The sequence below is a fragment of the Schistocerca serialis genome, chromosome 11 (assembly GCF_023864345.2).
Source record: "Schistocerca serialis cubense isolate TAMUIC-IGC-003099 chromosome 11, iqSchSeri2.2, whole genome shotgun sequence".
In the NCBI taxonomy this organism is placed as follows: domain Eukaryota; kingdom Metazoa; phylum Arthropoda; class Insecta; order Orthoptera; family Acrididae; genus Schistocerca; species Schistocerca serialis.
This window is the reverse complement of record NC_064648.1, coordinates 152074920-152096292: the sequence shown is the minus strand read 5'-3', so window position 1 is coordinate 152096292 and position 21373 is coordinate 152074920. Positions and strand designations below refer to the sequence as shown.

At 42.2% G+C, this 21373-nt stretch overlaps 1 protein-coding gene across 1 annotated transcript; it reads left to right on the top strand.

The window, feature by feature from the left end:
- The first annotated feature begins 243 nt into the window (after positions 1-243).
- Positions 244-19427, top strand: LOC126426564 (uncharacterized). The gene is made up of 2 exons (XM_050088463.1): positions 244-819; positions 19260-19427. The coding sequence occupies exons 1-2, from the start codon at positions 244-246 to the stop codon at positions 19425-19427; spliced, it is 744 nt and encodes a 247-aa protein (XP_049944420.1).
- Positions 19428-21373: the final 1946 nt, after the last annotated feature.

Genomic DNA, 21373 nt, shown 5'->3' with positions numbered 1-21373 from the left:
AGCGACGGGGTCGGCACAGCCCAGCAGAGCGGCGGCCGACACATCGCAGCACCGCGGGCGCAGAGACAGCGCGGGCACAAAGAGAGCGCGGGACGATGCGGATCCACAGAGCAGACGGCGCACCACAAGAGAAGCGGTACTTGTACAACTGTCTTAAGAATATTGTATTTTGTTGTGTAAAGTATTAACTTAGTTAAGATGACCCTAACTAATGAAGTTGCGTCATCCTCCACTAATGGTAAGATGCCAGTGAAGGAGGCCCTATGTATTGTGTCGAAAGTGTTCGAAGGGAACAAGAAGGATTTAAGGGAATTTATCGAAAATGTAGATGCAGCTTTTGAATTAGTAAAGCCAGAGGAACACGAAATGTTATTGAAGTTCGTTAAAGCAAAGATAACCGGTGAGGCCAGGTCGAGATTGCAGGTGCGTGAACGCACAGGTACGTGGCAAGAGGTGCAACGCGTTTTAGAAGAAAACTATGCCAGTAAGCGTACTATGGACTACTACGCATGTAGAATTTTCCAAGCCAGACAGGGACAAGGGGAACCAATAGCAATGTGGGCAAGCCGAATAGATGAAATGCAGAGAGATTTTCGAGAAGCAGTAAACAGAGTTACGGCCAGAGAAAACTTGAAAGGTGCGATAGAACTAGTTGATTCCTTAGGAAGAGCGTGCTTTATACAGGGGTTAAGTAATGACAGAATACAAACAATAGTGAGAAGCAGAGGCGATGAAATTACGTTGGCAGCAGCAGTGGAGCTGGCACTGCAGGAGGAGAGTGCGATATTGTCCATGAAAGAGCGGGGACTAGCCCCGAGGGTAACATACACTCGAAATAAAGAAGCTGTAAAAAACGCGAGAGAAAGTAAAGAGTTGAAATGTTTCAATTGTGGGCTGAGAGGTCACATAGCCAGCAAGTGTAGGAAAAGCAGGCCAGAGCATAGAGTACGGGCCATGACGGGTAGAGAGTTTACAAACTTTTGCTATGGGTGTGACAAGCCGGGACACACGGACATGGAATGCCGGGTGCGGTTAAGAAAAGTTCACCCGATAGATGTAAGGGAATTCAGAGGAAATCACAGAGAAACCGATGGAGGGTTACGAGAGTGGAGATGTCCACAGTGTAATTTACCAGGGAACTGCGGAGTTCCGTGCACAAGAGTAAAAGATGTTGCGTGTTTTAAGTGTAAGCCCTGGTTTTAAGTGTAAGCGGCAGGGCCACTACGCGAAAGATTGCCACGAAGGGCCCTGGCACGCCTGGAGAAAAGGCAGGGTCCCAGTATCGAGTAAAACAGGCAAGGTGGTACAGGGAAACTAAGAGGTGGCAAGGCCGCGTAGTCGGGCCTTGTTGCGATAGGTAAACCCACAGTGAGGGTAATCGACTGTACAACAGAAAACGACGTGGTCATATTGTACTGCGTAGAGTTAAAGAAGTATTTGAAGTTACTAATACACATAGGAGCACAATTGTGTTTGCTAAAGAGGACGAGTATTCCGGTAAAGAGTATACTTGGAATCAATGAAACAGAAAAGCTTCGGTTAAAGGGTGTAACGAGTGAAGCCGTTAGCACAATAGGCACGGTACAAATAAACTTAAGTATAGACGGATCTGAAAAGGTGAGACAGAAATTTCACGTGTACGGTAGAGGTCTAGACATTCCGTACGACGGATTGATAGGGAGAAATTTCTTAACACAGCATAGAGTCAAGCTGGACTATGCAGGTAAAGTAATAAGACTAAAAGGGCGAGATATACCCTTAGTAGTAGAGGAAGAACCAAAGGGACAAGAGATAGAAGCAGATTCAGAAATAGGCGGGGAGATAGGGCCCCGGGAAGAAAGAATAATGTTGTTGAAAGTGGACGGAAAGGTACCACGGGGAATCGAAAGAAAAATGGTCATACCGAGGCAGAAGATTGCACAAGGGGTGCACGTACCTGAGTCCTTAGTAAAAGTGCGAAATGGGAGATGCATAGTAAGTGCATTGAACGTGTCAGAGGACAGAGTTCAACTAGGAAATGTCAGATTAATAACGGAAGAATTAGAAAGAATAGCGAAAGTACGCGAAGTAAAATTTAGCACTGATGCAGTAGGTAAGACGGAAAGTCGTGCTAGTGTGTTGCGAAGGCAACTCAGAATGGATCATTTGAACGTCGAGCGCTCTAGCCGAGGTCTGCACGGAGTACGGAGATGTATTTCATCTACCGGGGGACAAACTGTCCTATACTTCTGCAGTGAAACATAGAATACCGATTGCGCCGGAACACGCGGGGAAGGTAGTGAACGCTAGACCGTACAGGATCCCTGAAGCACAAAAGGCAGTGCTAAAAGAGCAAATAGAGCAGATGCTAAAGGATGACATAATTGTCGAAAGCAAGAGCGCATGGAACGCACCGTTACTGTTAGTTCCAAAGAAGTTAGATGCCAGTGGCAAGCAGAAATGGAGAATCGTGGTGGACTACCGACAATTAAATGACATCACGATAGGCGATGCATTTCCACTACCGAATATCTCCGATATCCTGGATCAATTAGGGCAAGCCAAGTACTTCTCGACGCTTGACCTCGCAAGCGGGTACCATCAAATATTGACGGACGAGAAGGACGGAGAGAAAACGGCATTCAGCTCAAACTATCAACATTACGAATACAAAAGAATGCCGATGGGACTGAAAGGAGCCCCAGGATGTTTCCAGAGACTGATGAACACAATATTGGCAGGTTTACAAGGTGTTAAATGTTTTGTCTATTTGGACGACATAGTATGTTATGGGAAAAACCTGCAGGAGCATAACGAAAAACTCCGGGAAATATTTGACAGGTTGCGAGAGCACAATTTGAAGTTGCAACCAGACAAGTGTGAATTTCTGAGGAAGGAGGTAATCTTCCTAGGTCATTGTATCATGGACAAGGGAATATCACCGGATATGGCAAAGGTGGAGAAGGTGAAGTTCTTCCCACAGCCGAGAACAACAAAAGAACGGAAAGGGTTTCTAGGATTGATAGGGTACTATCGATGTTTCATTGCAAATTTCAGCAAAATTGCAAAACCTCTCCATGAGCTCTTAAAGAAAGGAGTAGAGTACCAATGGGGAGAACGACAGAAGAATGCATTCGAGGAACTGAAAGAGAAATTAGTGAATCCACTGTTACTTCAGTATCCTGACTTTACGAAACCGTTTATAATCACAACGGATGCGAGTAACGCAGCATTGGGCGCCGTGTTATCGCAAGGGAAAAAGATTGGCGAAGACTTGCCGATTGCATATGCATCCAGAGCACTGAACAAAGCAGAACTGAACTATAGTACAACGGAAAAAGAGTTGTTGGCTATAGTGTACGCGGTAAAGCAGTTTAGACCATACGTGTATGGGCGAAAACTCACAGTGGTGACAGACCATAAGTCACTAACATGGATATTTAGTGTGAAGGATCCGAGTTCGAGGCTCCTAAAGTGGAGACTGAAGCTCGAAGAGTACGACTACGAGGTAGTATATAAGCCAGGAAGGCTAAACAGTAATGCGGACGCGTTAAGCCAGATAAGGCAGGAAGGAAAGGAAGAGATAAGTTCAAAGCGAAATGTGGAGGCAGAAAGAACCTCAGTAGCACAAGCTAAGGCAGAACAGAGTTCCGTAAACGTGTGGCAAGCGCAAGTGTCAGGTGAGATAGATCGGGAAACAAATAGTAATGAGGAAATTAGCCCCGAAGAAAAGGAAAGTATATTAAAGGAGATGCACGATAATCCCTTGGGAGGGCACCAGGGAATGCATAGGACATTCGAGAGGATAAAAGCGTACAACCAGTGGCGCGGAATGAAGCGGGACATTGAAAATTATATTAGGAAGTGTCCATCATCCCAAAAGAACAAAAATACACAAATGAAAACAAGGATTCCCTTAGAAATTACAGACACAGCTGAAACAGTATTTGCAAAATGTGCAATGGATATAGTGGGTCCACTAGATGTATCTAGTACAGGAAAAAAGTACATGCTAACATTCCTAGACGATCTGAGTAAATTCACAGTACATCCTGATTGACAAGCAAGACGCTGAAACTGTAGCGGAAGCATTTGTAGAAAATATAGTACTAAGATATGGGATTCCATCAGTCTTGTTAACAGACCAAGGATCGAATTTTCTGAGTGACGTATTCAAAAGGGTATGTAAATTGTTGAAGGTAAAATGTATAAACACCACAGCGTACCACCCTGAGTCAAATGGTGCTCTAGAAAGGAGTCATAGAACAATTGTAGAATATCTCAGACACTTTGTAACAGGAGATCAAAGTTCATGGGACAAATGGATGCCGTATGCAATTTTTGTGTTCAACACTACACCACACAGCAGCACAGGTTACACACCATTCGAGTTAATTTACGGAAGGAAGGTTAACATACCAGGAGTACTACAGCAAGAAACACCGCAGGTAAGTTACGATTATGATTCGTATGTCAATAAGCTAAGAGCGAGAATGCAGGAAGCCCGTAGAGTGGCTAGGGATTCTATTATAAGGAGTAAGGTAATCAGTAAAGGACAGTATGATCTGAAACAGAACCCAAAAGAATTTAATGTAGGGGACAAGGTGTTATTACACGACGAATCAGTGAGACGTGGTAGATCTCGGAAACTAGATTCGCAATGGAGAGGTCCATTTGAAGTGTTAAAAGTGGAAGGTCCTAACGTAGTTATAAGAGTTAAGAGAAATAAGGAAACAAAAGTACATGCCAACAGGCTGAAACAGTTCTTTTAAATTCCAGGTATGGCACTCAAGTGGCAAGTGGTGCAACTCAGCATAGTGATAACAACATACAGCTTCGTTGCATCAGGATACGAAACGAACAATTTCAAAGTGACCTCAATACCAAGTTCATCAGGACTATATTACGATCACGTAGGACAAATAGAGATATACAGTACCACATGGAGAATAGTCACATATGTTAACTTAGATGTAATAACAGAAAGATTTCAAAAAGCAGAGAGGTACGGTAAGGCAGCAGTACAGAGGTGCCGTGACACATTGAAACAATTAAACGTAGGATTAATAGAATGTAGAGTACTAGATCAGCAAGTCACACATCACGTGGAAAAGATTACAGGTCTGCAGCAACTCTTACAGCAACTCACAAAACACGAAACCAGAAGAAAGAGAGGAGTATTCAAGTTCGTCGGACAGGTAAGTAAGATACTGTTCGGAACATTGGACGAAGCAGACGCAGCGTACTATAAAGAAAGAATAGATGCTGTGGAGAGATACTCTGAAGGGTTGCTGAGGTTAACTAAGGAACAGGTGGCAGTGGTAAGGGCCACATTAGCGGGAGTAAACAGAACAGTATATACACTAGAATCAAATGAACACATTCTAAGGACAGGCATGCAGAGACCAGAAAGGTTCATGAAGGAATACGTGAAGGAAACAGATATGGGTTTCAAACGAGTAGCATCTTTTGCCACTGTAACGGAACAAGTATTACAATTAGCGGCAGTGTTTGGCCAAATCGAAGAAGAGCACGAGCAAATGATAAATGCCATTGTAAATGCTCAAAAGGGAATACTGCAGCCTCACATCATTAATGCAGTACAAATTGTGAAGTATCTAAGTTTAATACGAGACGAATTAAAGGACGTGAAGTTTCCTGTTCCTCTCGCGGAGTCATCAGGCTACCTCTTGTTAAGAAAAATTGATTTAGATGTTTTCATTTCCGGTAGCATACTAGGGTACGTAATTAATACTCCTTTAATAGATAATAATAATTTCAATTTGTACAGAGTTCTCCCATTACCAAAGGAGATCCCAAATATGAAAGGAAGGTACATATACATACAGCCAGAGAAAGAATTTCTACTGATAGATGAATCCAAAAGGCAGTACGCGAAACTTTCTGCGGATGATCTAAAATGTAAAGAACTGAGTAAGAACAGAAGACTGTGCAGACAGTCATTCCCATTGCTATCGACATTCGACCGTGAGGAATGCGAAGCCAAATTGTTACAACAGGTAAGAGAAATTCCGGAAGATTGTGTGTGAAAAATAGTCGCACTGAATCAGAGCCTTTGGACCCATCTAAACAGTAACGAATGGCTATATGTAACTCCTAAGGAAGAAGGACTGACAGTATTATGTGGAAAGGAACCCCCAAAGGACTTATTAATGAAAGGGGTAGGAAAGATAAGTTTTTATAGTAAATGTAAAGGGTATGGAACGAGAGTGTTCATACAAACAGATAGAGTAATTCATAGTAACGTAACAAAGGAAGATATAATATCTCAAATTAATTTAGAATTTGACTGTTGTGTTTTAAACGAAGAAAAGAAAAATGTCTCAATGCTAACGTTAGATTTACCACTGGAGCAGGTAGTAACACAATTAGACGACTTGAAAGTCGCTGGGAGAAGATTGGATGATGTCCAGCGAATGGCAGAAAGGCAGGAGGAAGAACTAAAATATTCCAGATATTTTACACATTACTCAATAACTACATACATAGCTATAGCAATAGTCATTGTTATTGTAATAACATGTTGTTGTAAAAATTGTAAATGCTGTAAAGAATGCTTCAAAAGTTTATGGAAGTACTTTGACGATAGTAACTGTTGTGGTAAAGTATGTATAAGAAACACTATAGTAAATCATTACCCAGAGACTAGCTTAAGTAGAAGACAAGCTAATAAAGAAACTGAAGATGTAGTAATATATGAAAGATGTGGGAAAAACCAAGAAGAGTCAGTTCTGTTCAGAAACAGGCGTTAAGTGAAATCAAAAGTTAAACTATATTAGAAGTGTCTTATGAAAAGGTGTAATCTATTTTAGTGTTTTGTCCATTTTGAAACTGTATGTACTTGCAATTACCAATGTTCAATGAAAATGGTATTTTGTATCAACGCTTTTAAAAATGTACCTTGATTGTAATTGTATCAATGATTTGAAAAAGAAAAAAAAAAAAAAAAAGAAAAAAAAAAGAAAAAAAAAAAAAAAAAGTGTATCTTGATAAATGTATGTATAAAATGATTGTGTCTCATAAAGAACTTAATGGAATTAAAAGTATATGAAAGAAAAAGAAAACATATGAAGTGTTGATGTAACAAAAGAAAATGTAAGCACATAAAATGAAAGAATCTCAATTGACGCTACTCTGAGGAGTAACACCAATTTCCCTGGTGGGGGAGGTGTTGTAACCACAGGAACAAGCCAAGTCTAATTGCAGTACCTCGAGAATAGTACGTAGGAAGAAGCTTAAGTTGTAGCGCTGGACGGCAGGCGTGGCCGAAGGGTCAGCCGAGGCGGCACTCCAACTGCTGGGCAGCTGGGTGCTTGATAAGAAAGTAAACAGCCAGCAGATACAAACGAAGGTCTGTGCAGGGACTCATGATAAGCAATCGAGTAAGGAGTATAAACAGAAAGCATTCGTGGCTAGAGAGAGAGGTTTGGGACTGGAGAGAGAAAGAAAGAGGGCCCTCGGTGGGGACAGCGCTACGTCATGAGGAGCCAATGAAGGGCTCAGGACGCAGTGCGTGACCATATAGGGAGAGGCGCCTCTATCCCTCCACTCAGCCTCTGAAGAACAATAGCAACAACAATGTTTTAATGATACCAAATAAGGAAAAGTTGCCTTCGACGCTACGTCATGCCGAGCGCTGGCGGGGTCGAAGGGGAAACGCTAACAATACCCGAGTGCACGCCGCTCTGAGGGTCTTGTCGGGTCTCGTCTGCTCAGGTGGAAGAGTTAGAGAGTGATAGCAGCAGCCGACTTGGGCTGGGGAACGGGCTGTAGGCAGGCAGCGGGAGATAGTCGCTGGAGAGCGTTAAGGCGTAGCCGCGGGACTCTAACGTAGGGTGTTAGGAAACATTGCAGAACTTCTAGTAGGCAGTCGGAACGGTGGAGTCAGCCACCGTCTCTGTGTTAGACTTGGCCTTCCTGTGAATGCAATCACCGCGCAGTTAGGGTAAGCTGTATTCATTCAGAATAAACTGCAATTTGTTAAAGTTATCAAGACTTTAATTCTACCCGCTTCCTAGCCTTGTCCTTCACACCAGGGATTTCCACATCTTAGCCAGATAAAAAAGCCTCCCTCTCACTGAGGTCAACCGGCTAAATCCCTTTTACGAACCGTGTCGCTCAATCCCTTGCAATACCCACGCTTGGGACGCGACAATCCTATTATGTTGCAAAAACGCACGCTGATTGGGACAGATATGTACCGTATATTTCTTCTGCATACAACACCCGAATACATGAATCCACGGGGTATACCCCTTACGAAGCTGTGTTTGGACGGCTGACGAATTTGCCGTTCGAAATAGACAAACTACCTCAAGGTGTAGAAATAAAAGAAGTAAAAGGTTTAGCCCGCCGGCTAAAAACGATCTGGTATAAGGTAAAGTGGAATAATATCAAAGCTACTAATAAACAGTTGCACAGGCAGAACAAAAATGCTGCTTTACCTACTTATCAAACATGTGATTTAGTGTTACTAAAACCCGGCAATCAAAAAGTGACGAACTAAAAAGTTCTCTCCCTGCTTTGAAGGCCCGTATCGGATTGTACGGTTGACCTCACCAGTCAATACAGAACTGCAATTAACCGATCGTACGGTGATAGTGCACTTTGACCGCCTGCAACCTTACCACGGTAGGGCTGTGTCACCACAACAGGTCGCAGCCCCCCATCCGCCTGTGTCACCTCCACCTCAAGTGGAACAAAGTCGAAAGAAAAAACGGAGGAGATTACCTCCACAGGGTTGTAGATACCCTTTGCGGAATCGACACCCTTATGGGTTGAGGTCGCGTGATTAATCACGCCTAATTAGAGTTTTATGTTATGTTTTTTTGTAGCTTAGGTTAAGTCATTTTCTCCAGGGACTTGGAAGTAAGACGTGCCTGGCCACCACGGAGTTCCCAGCCATCCTCAATTGTCAATTCCCAGTCCTGTCATGCGTTTTTGCTCATTTTCATATGTATGATTATGTTTTATGTTTTGCAAGCAATGCCACGCATTAGACGTCATGCAACTGACTTGCTTCAAATGCAACCATTACACTTGGTGTTGGCAGTACCGCGGCTGCTAACTCCGAATAATATTCTTCGATGTCCTCTATTGCCATCTTTTTGGCAAACCAGTACATGTGGAGTATTTTTACTCCGAGCTTTTCTTAATACTTGTTACGTTGACGTCTAGTGTATTGTACTATATGTCGTAGTTCTGTATTTGCTGCAGCTAACCGTAAGTAATCGGAACAGAAAAAGCCAGGACTTGAAATGCATACGCCTCGTACGCTTTGTTTACGGGACCAGCTGTTGGCGGGGCAACACATCAGCTGTCGCCTCCCCTCCTCTCTTCAGCGCTGTCCCATCTCCTCGCCAAGAACTGGCCGGCGGCCATCATTTTTTCTCAGCCAGTAACAGCTCACCACGTGCGCTGCCGCCTCCAGCGTCTCAACACGCGGCGCGTCCGAGTAGTTACAAAAACAAACCGCAAATTACTGACCTATCCTCCGTGTATGACAGACTACAATGCACGTACCAACATTTTATATAACTAACAGCTTTTTTAAAAGACTCTTATTCTAGATAATTAGCAATTTCTAATTCATCGTTATTTCTTGTACACGCTAAGCGCGTGATATTTGTCGCTGCTGTAGCGGCCGGTCTCTCGCGGCTGAACGCCGTCTCACATGACCGCTGACGTGCCGGTGCCTACTCAGCACCTACGCGTGTGCTGCGCGCTCCCTAACAGCTCCAAGCTGGTTTCTTTCATGCAGCCGGAAGACACGGCAAACAAAATTCATTCAAACATCCCAATAAATCTTAACATAAATATTAAGTAGATGTGATTCATTGTTTAAATTCTTTTCCTCGTTTAGTTTCACATTAGCTGGATAAATCACACGAAGTTCTTAACGAGTTACATTATTCTGCATACCTTAGTCTGCCAATCCTGTAAGTGAAGTTTCACTACTGCTTTGATTCATTGTATAAGCTACGAACTACAGCCCTAACCCTCTTACACATCGAACTATGAGGACATTTAATGTTATCTTCCTTGGACAAGGCCAGATATGGGCAAACCAATGCAATGCCACGGGTTTTTCATGCTACTGACGAGGCACAAACGACCAATCGTCCGGGCTGCCGTATATCGGTGGGCGATTGTTCCTCGGTTGCTACACAGTTATTTTTGCCCTCCCCATTTATTTTACTCTACCGCCGTGGTCATTGTTCTATCCTGTTTTCCTTCTTCTGTCGATGAGGAGGCCCCTACAACATGTTAGGTACCCTCTTCTGACAGTACCGGTCTTTTAATCTTACCACCCAATTACACCGAGATATTGCTCTCCCTTGTTGCAGTCTTGCCCCAAAATATCGGCCGATGATCCATTGTGAGATACGTACTTTGCCTCTATTTAGCCGGTGATGTAAGCGCTACGGGAACTGTGCCTAGTTGTCCTTTCAGTTCAATTTGTTATCGTCAGTTTTAAAACTAACACACACGTAGCCTAGCAGCCAGCCCCAGGTTGAGCGAGCGTTCCGACTACTTACAGCGTTATTATTATACATCACTGTTATTTTATTTTCCTGTCAATATATATCATTGTGTTTAATTATGTCATTATGCTAGCTCTAGTGATTTATAGTTCATGATTTTCATTTTATGCAGTGTTATGTACTGCGCACACAAAAAGTGACGCTATTATGCATTGTATGCTATTCTAGCTTCAGAGCTGTTTTTATTGCTTGAACAGTCGACATTTTCATAGTACAGCAGGTCGCTAATAACGCCGCTGATACTTTTATTCCATGTATCGCAGGAAACCCACGTGCCTACACGAATTATTATTAAGTCAGACGGACGCCCTTAGGCCCGCTGAACCACGGTATCGCAGATAGCTCCAACGCACTGCCTACCCCTCAATTATTAGACAGGTTGCCTTAGCACTGTCCGCAGGTTGCTCCATTGCCCTGCAAATTATATAATTATCAATCCAAGTCTGCAGATTGCACTAATGCACTGCTGAAGTTATTAGTCGAGTCACTCGTAGGTAGCTCATTCGCACTACACGTCACCGAATCCTAGGCTCCTCGGTTGACCACAAAACAATTCATACATCAATTACCGTGAGACAATTTGCGCTCACGCTACGCCTTTGGCACTCAACCACAAATGAACTGAGCCCCAGACGCTCTTTTATTACATTTTATACAATACCACTTTCTTCTTCATGGCAATTCCATTGCAAAATCATCGGATTCTGCCAAAGATTCAGATACCGTTCCCCAAATGGCAGCCTTTTCCGTTGCTGAACGGATTCGTTGCTTTTCACCATCTGACAGTGCAAACTGCACTTTTAAGAACAATGTTGTTTTATATACACACACACTGTCTGATTCTACTGATGTAGTCCCTTATGCACTTCGTCAACCGACTAAAAAACAACATCCCCTGATGGATTTCGTATCCGATTCGGAAGTTCATGTTCGGGAAATATTCCCTTTATTTTATTTCTTGTCAATTATTATTACTTCAATGTCATGTTTTATTGCTATCAATTTATAGTTATGATTAATGTTAGCACACTTTATGGTTATACGTTATTTGTGTGTCATATTCGGTATTCCCTTTTAATTTTCATTGTTTCTCGACTGGAAGTATCTCTGATAGCACCTATTGGCCTTCAATTCGTATCCGCCATCAGCTACCATTAGTCACACATTTACACAACACTTCATACGCCCAATAACAACTTACAACACACTCACACTGTTCATATCCACACTACCTTGGTGTAACTTGTTGATGTTACCAGACCTCTATTGTCATATACTAAGTACATGAACAAGGCTCTTATCGTTTATGCCCTCCGCTCTTCGGAAGGGGAAAGGGAAGTACGTACGTATGTACGTAATGTTCAGTAGCAGTTTGTTTTAGTCAACGACCTGTTGAACACTGCCAAATTGTTGGTTGCCTGCCGTGATTCTACTTCGTGGCCTTCTTCATCAGTAAGCGTGACTGAACTGGTCCATCATCGCTACTTGCCAGGTAATTATTGCTACAACATTGTACCCCCTCTGTCATCTCTGAATTACTCATCAAGTAAGCCAGGAAATTTTTACTTGTAGGGTCACTAATACTTTCTCTCGCAGTCGACCATTATCAACATTGGAAGCTGAAAGCAACCTCCGTTCAAATGGCTGTCAATTTATCATCCGCAATGGGAAGCATGTTAATCTCAACGGTTGTCGTCGTCGCCGTTACGGCGTCTACCCTTCCACATCTGGAGTGATTTTTGGACATCGTCATAATCTGGTGCATACTCCACATTATGCTATTGTGTCAGCTAATGTTAACTTAACATTATTAGAAGAGGAAGACCGTGCTTTATATGATACAGCTCAGCAATTGTCAAAATATGAAATCTTCTTGATGCAGACGAAGGAACACGAGTTTCTCCGATCTTTGTGGGAAGTGACTAGAATTATTTCAACCCTTCGAAGTCAATTGAACAGTATTAGGGATGCAGTACCACGGCCTCGTTTCAAACGAGCCTGGTTGCCCGTTGGAGGTACATTATTAAAATCTTGTCTTTGGGACTCCTGATGAAACAGACGCAAAACGCTGGGATTTGGACACACAGCAAGTGCTTTCGGAAACACAAGTTAATCACGAAGTGTTGGTACATCAACAGGTGCACCTGACACATCTTGAGAATAACGTATTAGCCACAACTAGACAAATACAAGTTGTAGCCGACAAATTAACACGACACTGTGGTGCACTTGAACAACTCTTTAATCAAGAGTGGACTCATCTTCGCTCGGGATTACGTAATCTGACTATCACATTGAACATTGTGAAGACCACGCAGATTCTTTTATTTAATATACACACAGCACAGTTACATGTGCACATGTTACACTCGGCCATTCAACTCGGACTGCAAGGAAATCTCGGTCCACATCTGTTACCCCCAGAGCCCTTCTTGCACATCCTACACAATGTGTCGTCGCAAATTTTGGCCCCTAAACAAATGCTTTATGCCGTGCGGGAAAGCAACCTCCCCTTTTACTATGCTGCGTTGGAGGTCCGACTTACCCGTAATTCTGACAGTATTCGGATGCGAATGAGGTTGCCAATCACGTGCGCAAATTGCGAATACGAGTGCTATCAAATATACACTTTTCCAGTCTCTTGGGCTACCCTTCACCACCATGTTGTTTGGCAGACTTAAAAAAGGAGCGAAAGATGAGTGTAAAAATTACAGGGGAATAACAGTGACCAATACCTTCAGTAGATTATATGGAAGAATTATTAAATATTTGTTAGAACAAGAATACAAAGAAAAGGAGGCTGAAGAACAAGCAGGTTTTAGAGCTGGAAGATCAACAATTGATCATATATTTTGCCTACAACAAATTATTGAAAAAAAAAAATGGTTCGGGCACAACCTATACATTTAGTATTCATAGATAAAGAAAAAGCCTATGATAGTGTGCCTTTATCCAGTTTATGGAAAGCTTTAATATCAATAGGAATAAATCCAAGAATAATTAAAGCAATTCAAAATTTATATAAAAATTCTATTTCAAAAATAAAAATTGGTAAATATCTATCACATGGATTCCAAGTCACAAAAGGAATACGTCAAGGATGTAGCATCTCACCTACATTGTATAAAATATATACAGAAGTAACTTTACAGAATTGGAAGAAAAAATGTCACGCTATGGGAATACCAATAAATGATAGAACAATATACTCGTTACAATTTGCAGATGACCAACTGATTATAGCCCAAGACTATGAGGACATAGAGTATATGACCAGAAAATTGATTCAAGAATATAAAAAATCAGGTCTAAATGTAAACATGAATAAAACAAAGTACATGGTAATTGGTGGAGTGAATGGAGACTTAATATTAGAAGAAGGGATGGGAACAATAACAGCTACTGAGGAATATAAATATTTAGGTGTGAAAATTACAAATGATGGGAAACAGGGCAAAGAAATTAGATCAAGAATAAATTCTGGGAAGACGACAATCTCTTTATTGAATGGAATTCTCTGGGACAAACACATAACAACTGATAACAAAATAAGGATTTTTAAAACAATAGTTAGGAGCATCATTACATATGGTTCAGAAGTGTGGACAACAAAATGGCAACTGAAATCGAAATTATTAGCCACAGAAATGGATTTCTGGAGACGTTCAGCAAGAATATCAAGACGAGAAAGAATAAGAAATGAAGTAATCAGAGACAAGATGAAACGTAAAAATTCAATTTTTGATTTCATCGAGCAAAAACAACTTAAATGGTATGGACACATCAGACGAATGGAACAGGAAAGGCTACCAAAATGCATAATCGACTGGGTACCAATTGGAAGAAGAAAAAGGGGACGACCACCTGATACATGGATACAGGGAGTTCAGTCAGCAATGAGGAAGAAAAACATTCCTGAAGATTTATGGACAAATAGAGAAGAGTGGAGATCAATAATTAGTGACTTACTGTAATCTAGAATAGGTGGTGGAAAAATGTACTCACATTGTAAATCCAGAATAATATAATATAAGGATTTTTAATAGTTAGTCGGGATTGACAAACTCACGCCACTCTCACTCGCGCTGAACTATCCAGTTGCACCCGCACAACACATTACTTATGCTCCACGCTAATTTTACACACTAACACTACTGAGTGTGAGATGTCACTGTTTTTAGCTGAAACTACTACACCTCCACGTCCTCGTGTTCTAGTCTCACTTCGTCAACCAATAATTCAGCCTGTTGGCAACAGTTTCCTGTTCGCTGTTCCACAGACTGTCACCGCCACCCCGGTGTGCCACCGCTCAATGTCAGAGACCGAATCGTACCGGCTAACACTGAATAATAGTGGCCTAGTGTATAATAGTTCAAGATGTGACGTATACGCTGCTTCTATGAGGATATCAGCTCAATTGCACTCCACCTTTCATGTCACCATTCCCACATTTACCTTATACCTTCCTGAACTCTCTTTTAAACTCCATCACCATGAGAAGCTAAAGAATTTACCGAATACCAATGATTCAGATCTACTCCGATCGATCAATCATCTCCTTACCCAGGAACACAACGAAGCTGCTCTTGACCGAGTGGCCTCACATATTGCTGATCGGCACCAAAACGAGCGATTAACCACAGTTGTATTACCCAGCGCTAGTTTGGTAATCTTCATTGTAATGATTCTGATTATAGTATCCTGGATACTCTGTAAAAGAGGGTTTTGCAAATGTTTCACTTCCTTTCGAGAAGTAGTACCACCCCCACAACCTGAAGGTGAATATCACACCTGAAACTACCTGCCAACCTTGGTGCATGTGATCAGGCATGACCCCCCCTTAGAATTAAGTTGTAGTCTAGGTGTCAGGTCAATGAACAAATTTTGTAATGCATTTGTATTTCTATGTAAAGTCTATGGAATCACAATTTAACTGTCGAGTCTTAACCCTCGTGTAAATCATTTTGTTTTCTCTTTAAATTTTTGTCATTCTGTAATGTTCTCATTCACCCTCTTGGGCAATTACCATTGTAATCCTAGATTTAAGAACTCAAAGTAATATTACGGGGAAAAACCTCCTTGTGACTGTTAGGCCTGGGAGCGTTCTCTCACCCCCACGAGGGTGGAGTGTTTCAATGTGCTGTGCGCCGGTGCCCCTCACCATCGCCTGGGTACCCACCACCACTCATACCGCCGACACACACTCACAGCATGGCGCCGCCCCACTGCCGTCGCACCAACTTCACAAGTTTGTTATTCGAGAGCCTTCCTTCAGGCCACTTTGTAACTTTTGCACATATTGATATCACTACGTTAAGGATTTTAATTTCTGGGATCCTTCATAATGATCATATATTTTTTTAAATGGAATAATCAATTAGAATAAGCTCTTATATTTTCATCCAGAGAGCCTTCTTCGGAAGGGGAAAGGATGTGCAGGGAGGAGAGATCCCCCCCAAGAGGGATCATTGCCGACAAAATTTTATTAAATAAATTTTCCACGCATAATGTTCGGCCGTAGCCGGCTTGGGCATACTGTGGTGGTAGGTGCTGGCCGGAAGACCACGGTCGGCACATTCGCCACGTGCTCCTCGGTCAGACTCGAGTCCCACGGGTCGGTTGCGCTGGCGGGGGTACGCGACTAGCAAGGCGCGTTGGCGGAATCGATCCTCCGATCAGAGACTAATCGTGTGATCACGTGGGGACGCGGCCGGGAGCGGCTCGGAAACAGCTCCGCGCTCTCTCAGCTTCAGACCTCGGCCCCGGTAGTCGCTCCTCTAGCCTCTGCCTCTCTGATGAGCAGACGGCAACCCCTCTTGGGGCTGCTCGGCCCTACGTAGGTACCAATGTATCATCGTTACAGGAATAAACTGGGTCCCTTCCACTTCATTACTTTTCATTTTACAACGCCCTCCGCTCCTGACATCTATCCTGACGAACAAGCGGCAGTGTTTGGCCAAATCGAAGAGGAATACGAGCAGATGATAAATGCCATTGTAAACGCTCAAAAGGGAATAATGCAGCCTCACATCATTAATCCAGTCCAAATTGTGAAATATTTAAGTTTAATACGGGACGAACTAGACGTAAAGTTTCCTGTTCCTCTCGCAGAATCTTCAGGCTACCTCATATTAAGAATCAATCATTTAGATGTTTTCATCTCCGGTAGCATACAGGGTACATAATTAACATTCCTTTAATAGACAAAAATAATAATTTTAATCTGTACAGAAGTTCTCCCATAACCAAAAGAGATCCCAGATATGAAGGGAAGATACGTACACATACAGCCAGAGAAAGAATTTCTACTGATAGATGAATCCAAAAGGCAGTACGCAAAACTTTCTGCAGGTGACCTAAAATGTAAGGAACTTTGTAAGAATAGGCGACTGTGCAGACAGTCATTCGCACTGCTATCGACATTCGACCGTGAGGAGTGTGAAGCCAAATTGTTGCAACCGGTAAGAGAAATTTCGGAAGATTGTTTGCGAAAAATAGTTGCACCGAATCAGAGCCTTTGGACCCATCCAAACAGTAACGAATGTCTATATGTAGCTCCTAAGGAAGAAGGCGTAACAGTATTATGTGGAAAGGAACCCCCAAAGGACTTATTAATGAAAGGAGTAGGAAAAATAAGTTTTTATAGTAAATGTAAGGGGTATGGAACGAGAATGTTCATACAAACAGATAGAGTAATTCATAGCAACATAATGAAGAAAGATATAATACCGCAGAGTAGTTTAGAATTTGATTGTTGTGTTGTAAATGAAGAAAAGAAAAATGTCTCAATGCTAACATTAGAATTACCATTGGATCAGGTAATAACACAATTAGACGATTTAAAAGTCACCAGGAAAAGACTGGATGATGTCCAGGGAAAAGACTGGATGATGTCCAGCGAATGGCAGAAAGGCAGGAGGAAGAACTCAAAATATTCCAGATATTTTACACATTACTCAGTAACAACATATGTAGCTATAGCGATTGTCATTTTTATTATAACAACATGTTTCCGTACAAACTGTAGATGTTGTAAACAATGCTTCAAAAGCCTACGGAAATACTTTGACAATAGTGACTGTTGTGGTAAACACCACTGTAAATCAGTACCCAGGCACAAGATTAAGAAGAAGACAAACTAATAAAGAAATTTAAGACGTGGTAATATATGAAAGATGTGGAAAAAGCCAAGAAGAGGCAGTTCTGTTCAGAAACAGGCGTTAAGTAAAAGTAAAAGATAAAATATATGCATACTAAAGGTATTACAAGTGTCACCTGGAAGATGATGTTTTCAAGCATTAATCTTGTTAAATGGCAAAATTATTTGAGTGTTTTTCTGTAATTAAAATTTTTTCTGAAGCTCTCATAAAGATGTATTGTTCATTTGAAAACAGTTTATCCTTTATGCCTCACCCTGTACTATCAATTTTAAGTACAGAAATTGACTGTCGTCTTATAAAAGATGAGAAGCAGACAATAGCAGAAATGCCTGTAACATTACCTTTAGCGCATGTAGTTTGCTACTTGGACGACATATAAGCTGCCAATATAGTACTGAGGAACTACAAGGAGAAACAGAGTATCGTCAAAGGACGAACATCAAAGGACGGTTGACGAGCGAGTATTCCGCACGGGGACACTTAGGATCCACTATTTTCTGTATACTAATAATTTTGTGCCGCTCATGTGTTTACTTTTAGTTTTTAGGTCAAAAAGACTGGTGATTACCATTCCAGTTGACACATTAAAAACTAAATTAATCAAGTTGAAGAACGTGTTGTTAACAAAAATTTGTACAGTCATGGACCAGTATGGTCGAACCTGTTAGTGACAAGTTTTCCTTGTGATAATTTGCATCCAGTTGATTTTTTGCACCATTGCAAGGACTATTTTGTGCCAGGAATATCTGATAATTTAAAAATTAAATTTGTCAAAAAATTTCTTGAAAGGGAGGCCCTATCCTGGGCTAACCGAAATTTCGATCAGTGGGAAACCTTTGCAAATTTTGAGAAAAGCTTCTTAAACAAGTTTTGGTCAGAATCTGAACACAGGAGGATTAAATCTGGATTTTTGAATGGACCTATTTTCAGAGGGAGAGTCGGCACCATGAAAGCATTTTGTAAAGATCAATTGAGAAAATTAATACATTTAGATAAACCTTTTGATGAAATAACACAAAGAGATGTGCTGAAAAGAAGGCTACTTGAAAAATTGCGATTCTTTGGAAATTTTTTAAAAATATGTGGGTAAATTGGATAGGGCATTAGAAAGAGGGAATATGCAAAATTTTAAAAATGGTGAACACCAATGGGGGGAGGGGGGGTGGTGGTATTCAAACAGGTATGGAGAGAGGAGAGAATACAGAGACAATAGATATGAACAACACGGGGGAAACAATAGGGATCATGATGGTAATGACAGAGACAGGGATAGAAATTTTGGAAATAGAAACAGGTGGGAACAAAATTGGAGATCAAACAACAGAGAAATCAGGCAGGAAAACTCTGGACCGCCTCAATGAAGGTCCGCAGTTTTGGGGCGAGAAAATATAAGCACAATAGGGTCTACAATAACAACTGGGAATTTACAGACAGAGGAAGAAGGAGAAATGTAACTTACTATTATAATAAAACCAGTGAAAAACAAAACAAATACACACCACAAATAACAGACACTCATGTTCAACACCAAATTAATACTTTAAATTTTGAGCAGAAATTTTGGGATACAATAAGAGAAAATAATCATGTTGAAAGCAATAAGGTAACTACTTCTGAGAACATGCCAGATGAGGATATTGCAATTGTGCCAGAATTTTATAATTGGGTAGAGAATGATAACACTGGGCAACAACCAAAAAAACGTCATGGGTTTCTCAGCTGATTTAGACTAATTTTGGTGTTCTGAGTCCGAATATCACATTGATTTTGCTCTATCAGGTCAACTTTTTGAGATACAGCCATAGGCCTACATGACCATTTTTCCCTGAAATGTAAGCCTTTTTATAGGCTTCAATATGCTAATATTAGGGGTTTTAAGGGGATTATTCAGGACATATGAAAACAAAAGAGGCCTTTAAGATTGTAACAGTTAATCATTCCAATAGATGCCTTTTTTTCTTACTATAGTATAAAATTTATTCTAATTTTTATTGTCTGACAGTCAACTGCATTTTTCTATTACTATTTCAGATTGATATGGCTTCTGCGCGACGTTCATGCATGAATAATCCAGACGTTTTCTGCTACATCTGCGGAGAATACGCACTTTCAGTGGACAGGAAGAACATCACGGGATTTGTGAAGAACGCCTACCAGGCTTACTTTCAAGTCAAGCTGGGTGACCAAGATAAGCCCTGGGCACCGCACACGGTCTGCAAGAAGTGCGTGGAATACCTCCGGCGGTGGACGAAGGGCACGAAAACTTCACTGAAGTTTGGGATTCCGATGGTTTGGAGGGAGCCCTTGGACCATGCATCGGATTGTTACTTCTGCGCCATCAATACTACTGGCATCAACCGGAAGAATCGGCACAGCCTCCAGTACCCCGACCTTCCATCTGCCCGCCGTCCAGTTGCTCACTGCGAAGAAATTCCTGTACCAGCGTTCACAGAGCTTCCTAACATCGACGACGAGGCCACCACTGCAGACGAGGGAGGATATATAGCAGACGAGGAGTATGAAGCACAAGATGGTCGGCAGCTCTTTTCACAATGTGAGCTTAAGGATCTTGTTCGGGATCTCAGCTTGTCGAAGACTTCATCCGAGCTGTTGGCCTCCAGACTCAAAGAGAAAAATCTACTTGGCGAGGACGCGCGTATCACTTTCTTTCGTAGAAGGCATGAGGACTACATGGGCTACTTCTGCCAGGAGGAAGACCTAGTGTACTGCCGAGATGTCGCCGGTCTTCTTGTTAAACTCGGGGCTCCTACATACGATCCGAGAAATTGGTGACTCTTTATTGACAGCTGCAAGCGCTCTTTGAAGTGTGTGCTTCTCCACAACGGGAACGAGTTCGCCTCAATCCCTCTTGCTCACTCCACAACTCTCGTAGAGAAATATGAAGCAGTGAAGTACGTGCTCGACAAAATCCAATATGAGCAGCACCAATGGATCATCTGCGTCGACTTCAAGATGGTGAACTTTCTACTTGGTCAGCAGTCTGGGTTCACGAAATACCCATGCTTTATATGTATGTGGGACAGTCGAGACAGAGCCCAGCACTATGTAAAGAAAGTGTGGCCGCCACGAGAGCAGTTAGTACCTGGTGCGAGAAACATCATAAACGAACCTCTTGTTGACCGGGAGAAGATATTGATCCCACCGCTACACATGAAGCTTGGGTTAATGAAACAGTTCACGCGTGCTCTGGACAAGGATGGGAGGTGCTTCCACTACCTGTGCCGAGCCTTCCCGCGACTGACCATTGAGAAGCTGAAGGCCGGCATTTTCGATGGGCCACAGATACGGCAGCTCATAAAGGACACAGAGTTCGAAAACTCCATGAACACGTTAGAGTGCGCCGCGTGGAAATCGTTTGTGCAGGTGGTGAACAACTTCCTGGCGAACACGAAGGCAGCAAACCACGCCAGACTCATCAGCAGCATGATAGAGGCCTTTCAAAAGCTCGGGTGTTTGATGAGTATAAAGATGCACTTCCTGTACTCACACATGGAGAAGTTTCCTGAAAACCTTGGGGCGATGAGCGACGAGCAGGGAGAAAGGTTCCATCAGGACATGCGCCAAATGGAGGATAGGTACCAGGGGAGGTGGGACGCAGTCATGATGGCGGACTACTGCTGGATGCTGAAGAGAGACAACCCAGCAGCT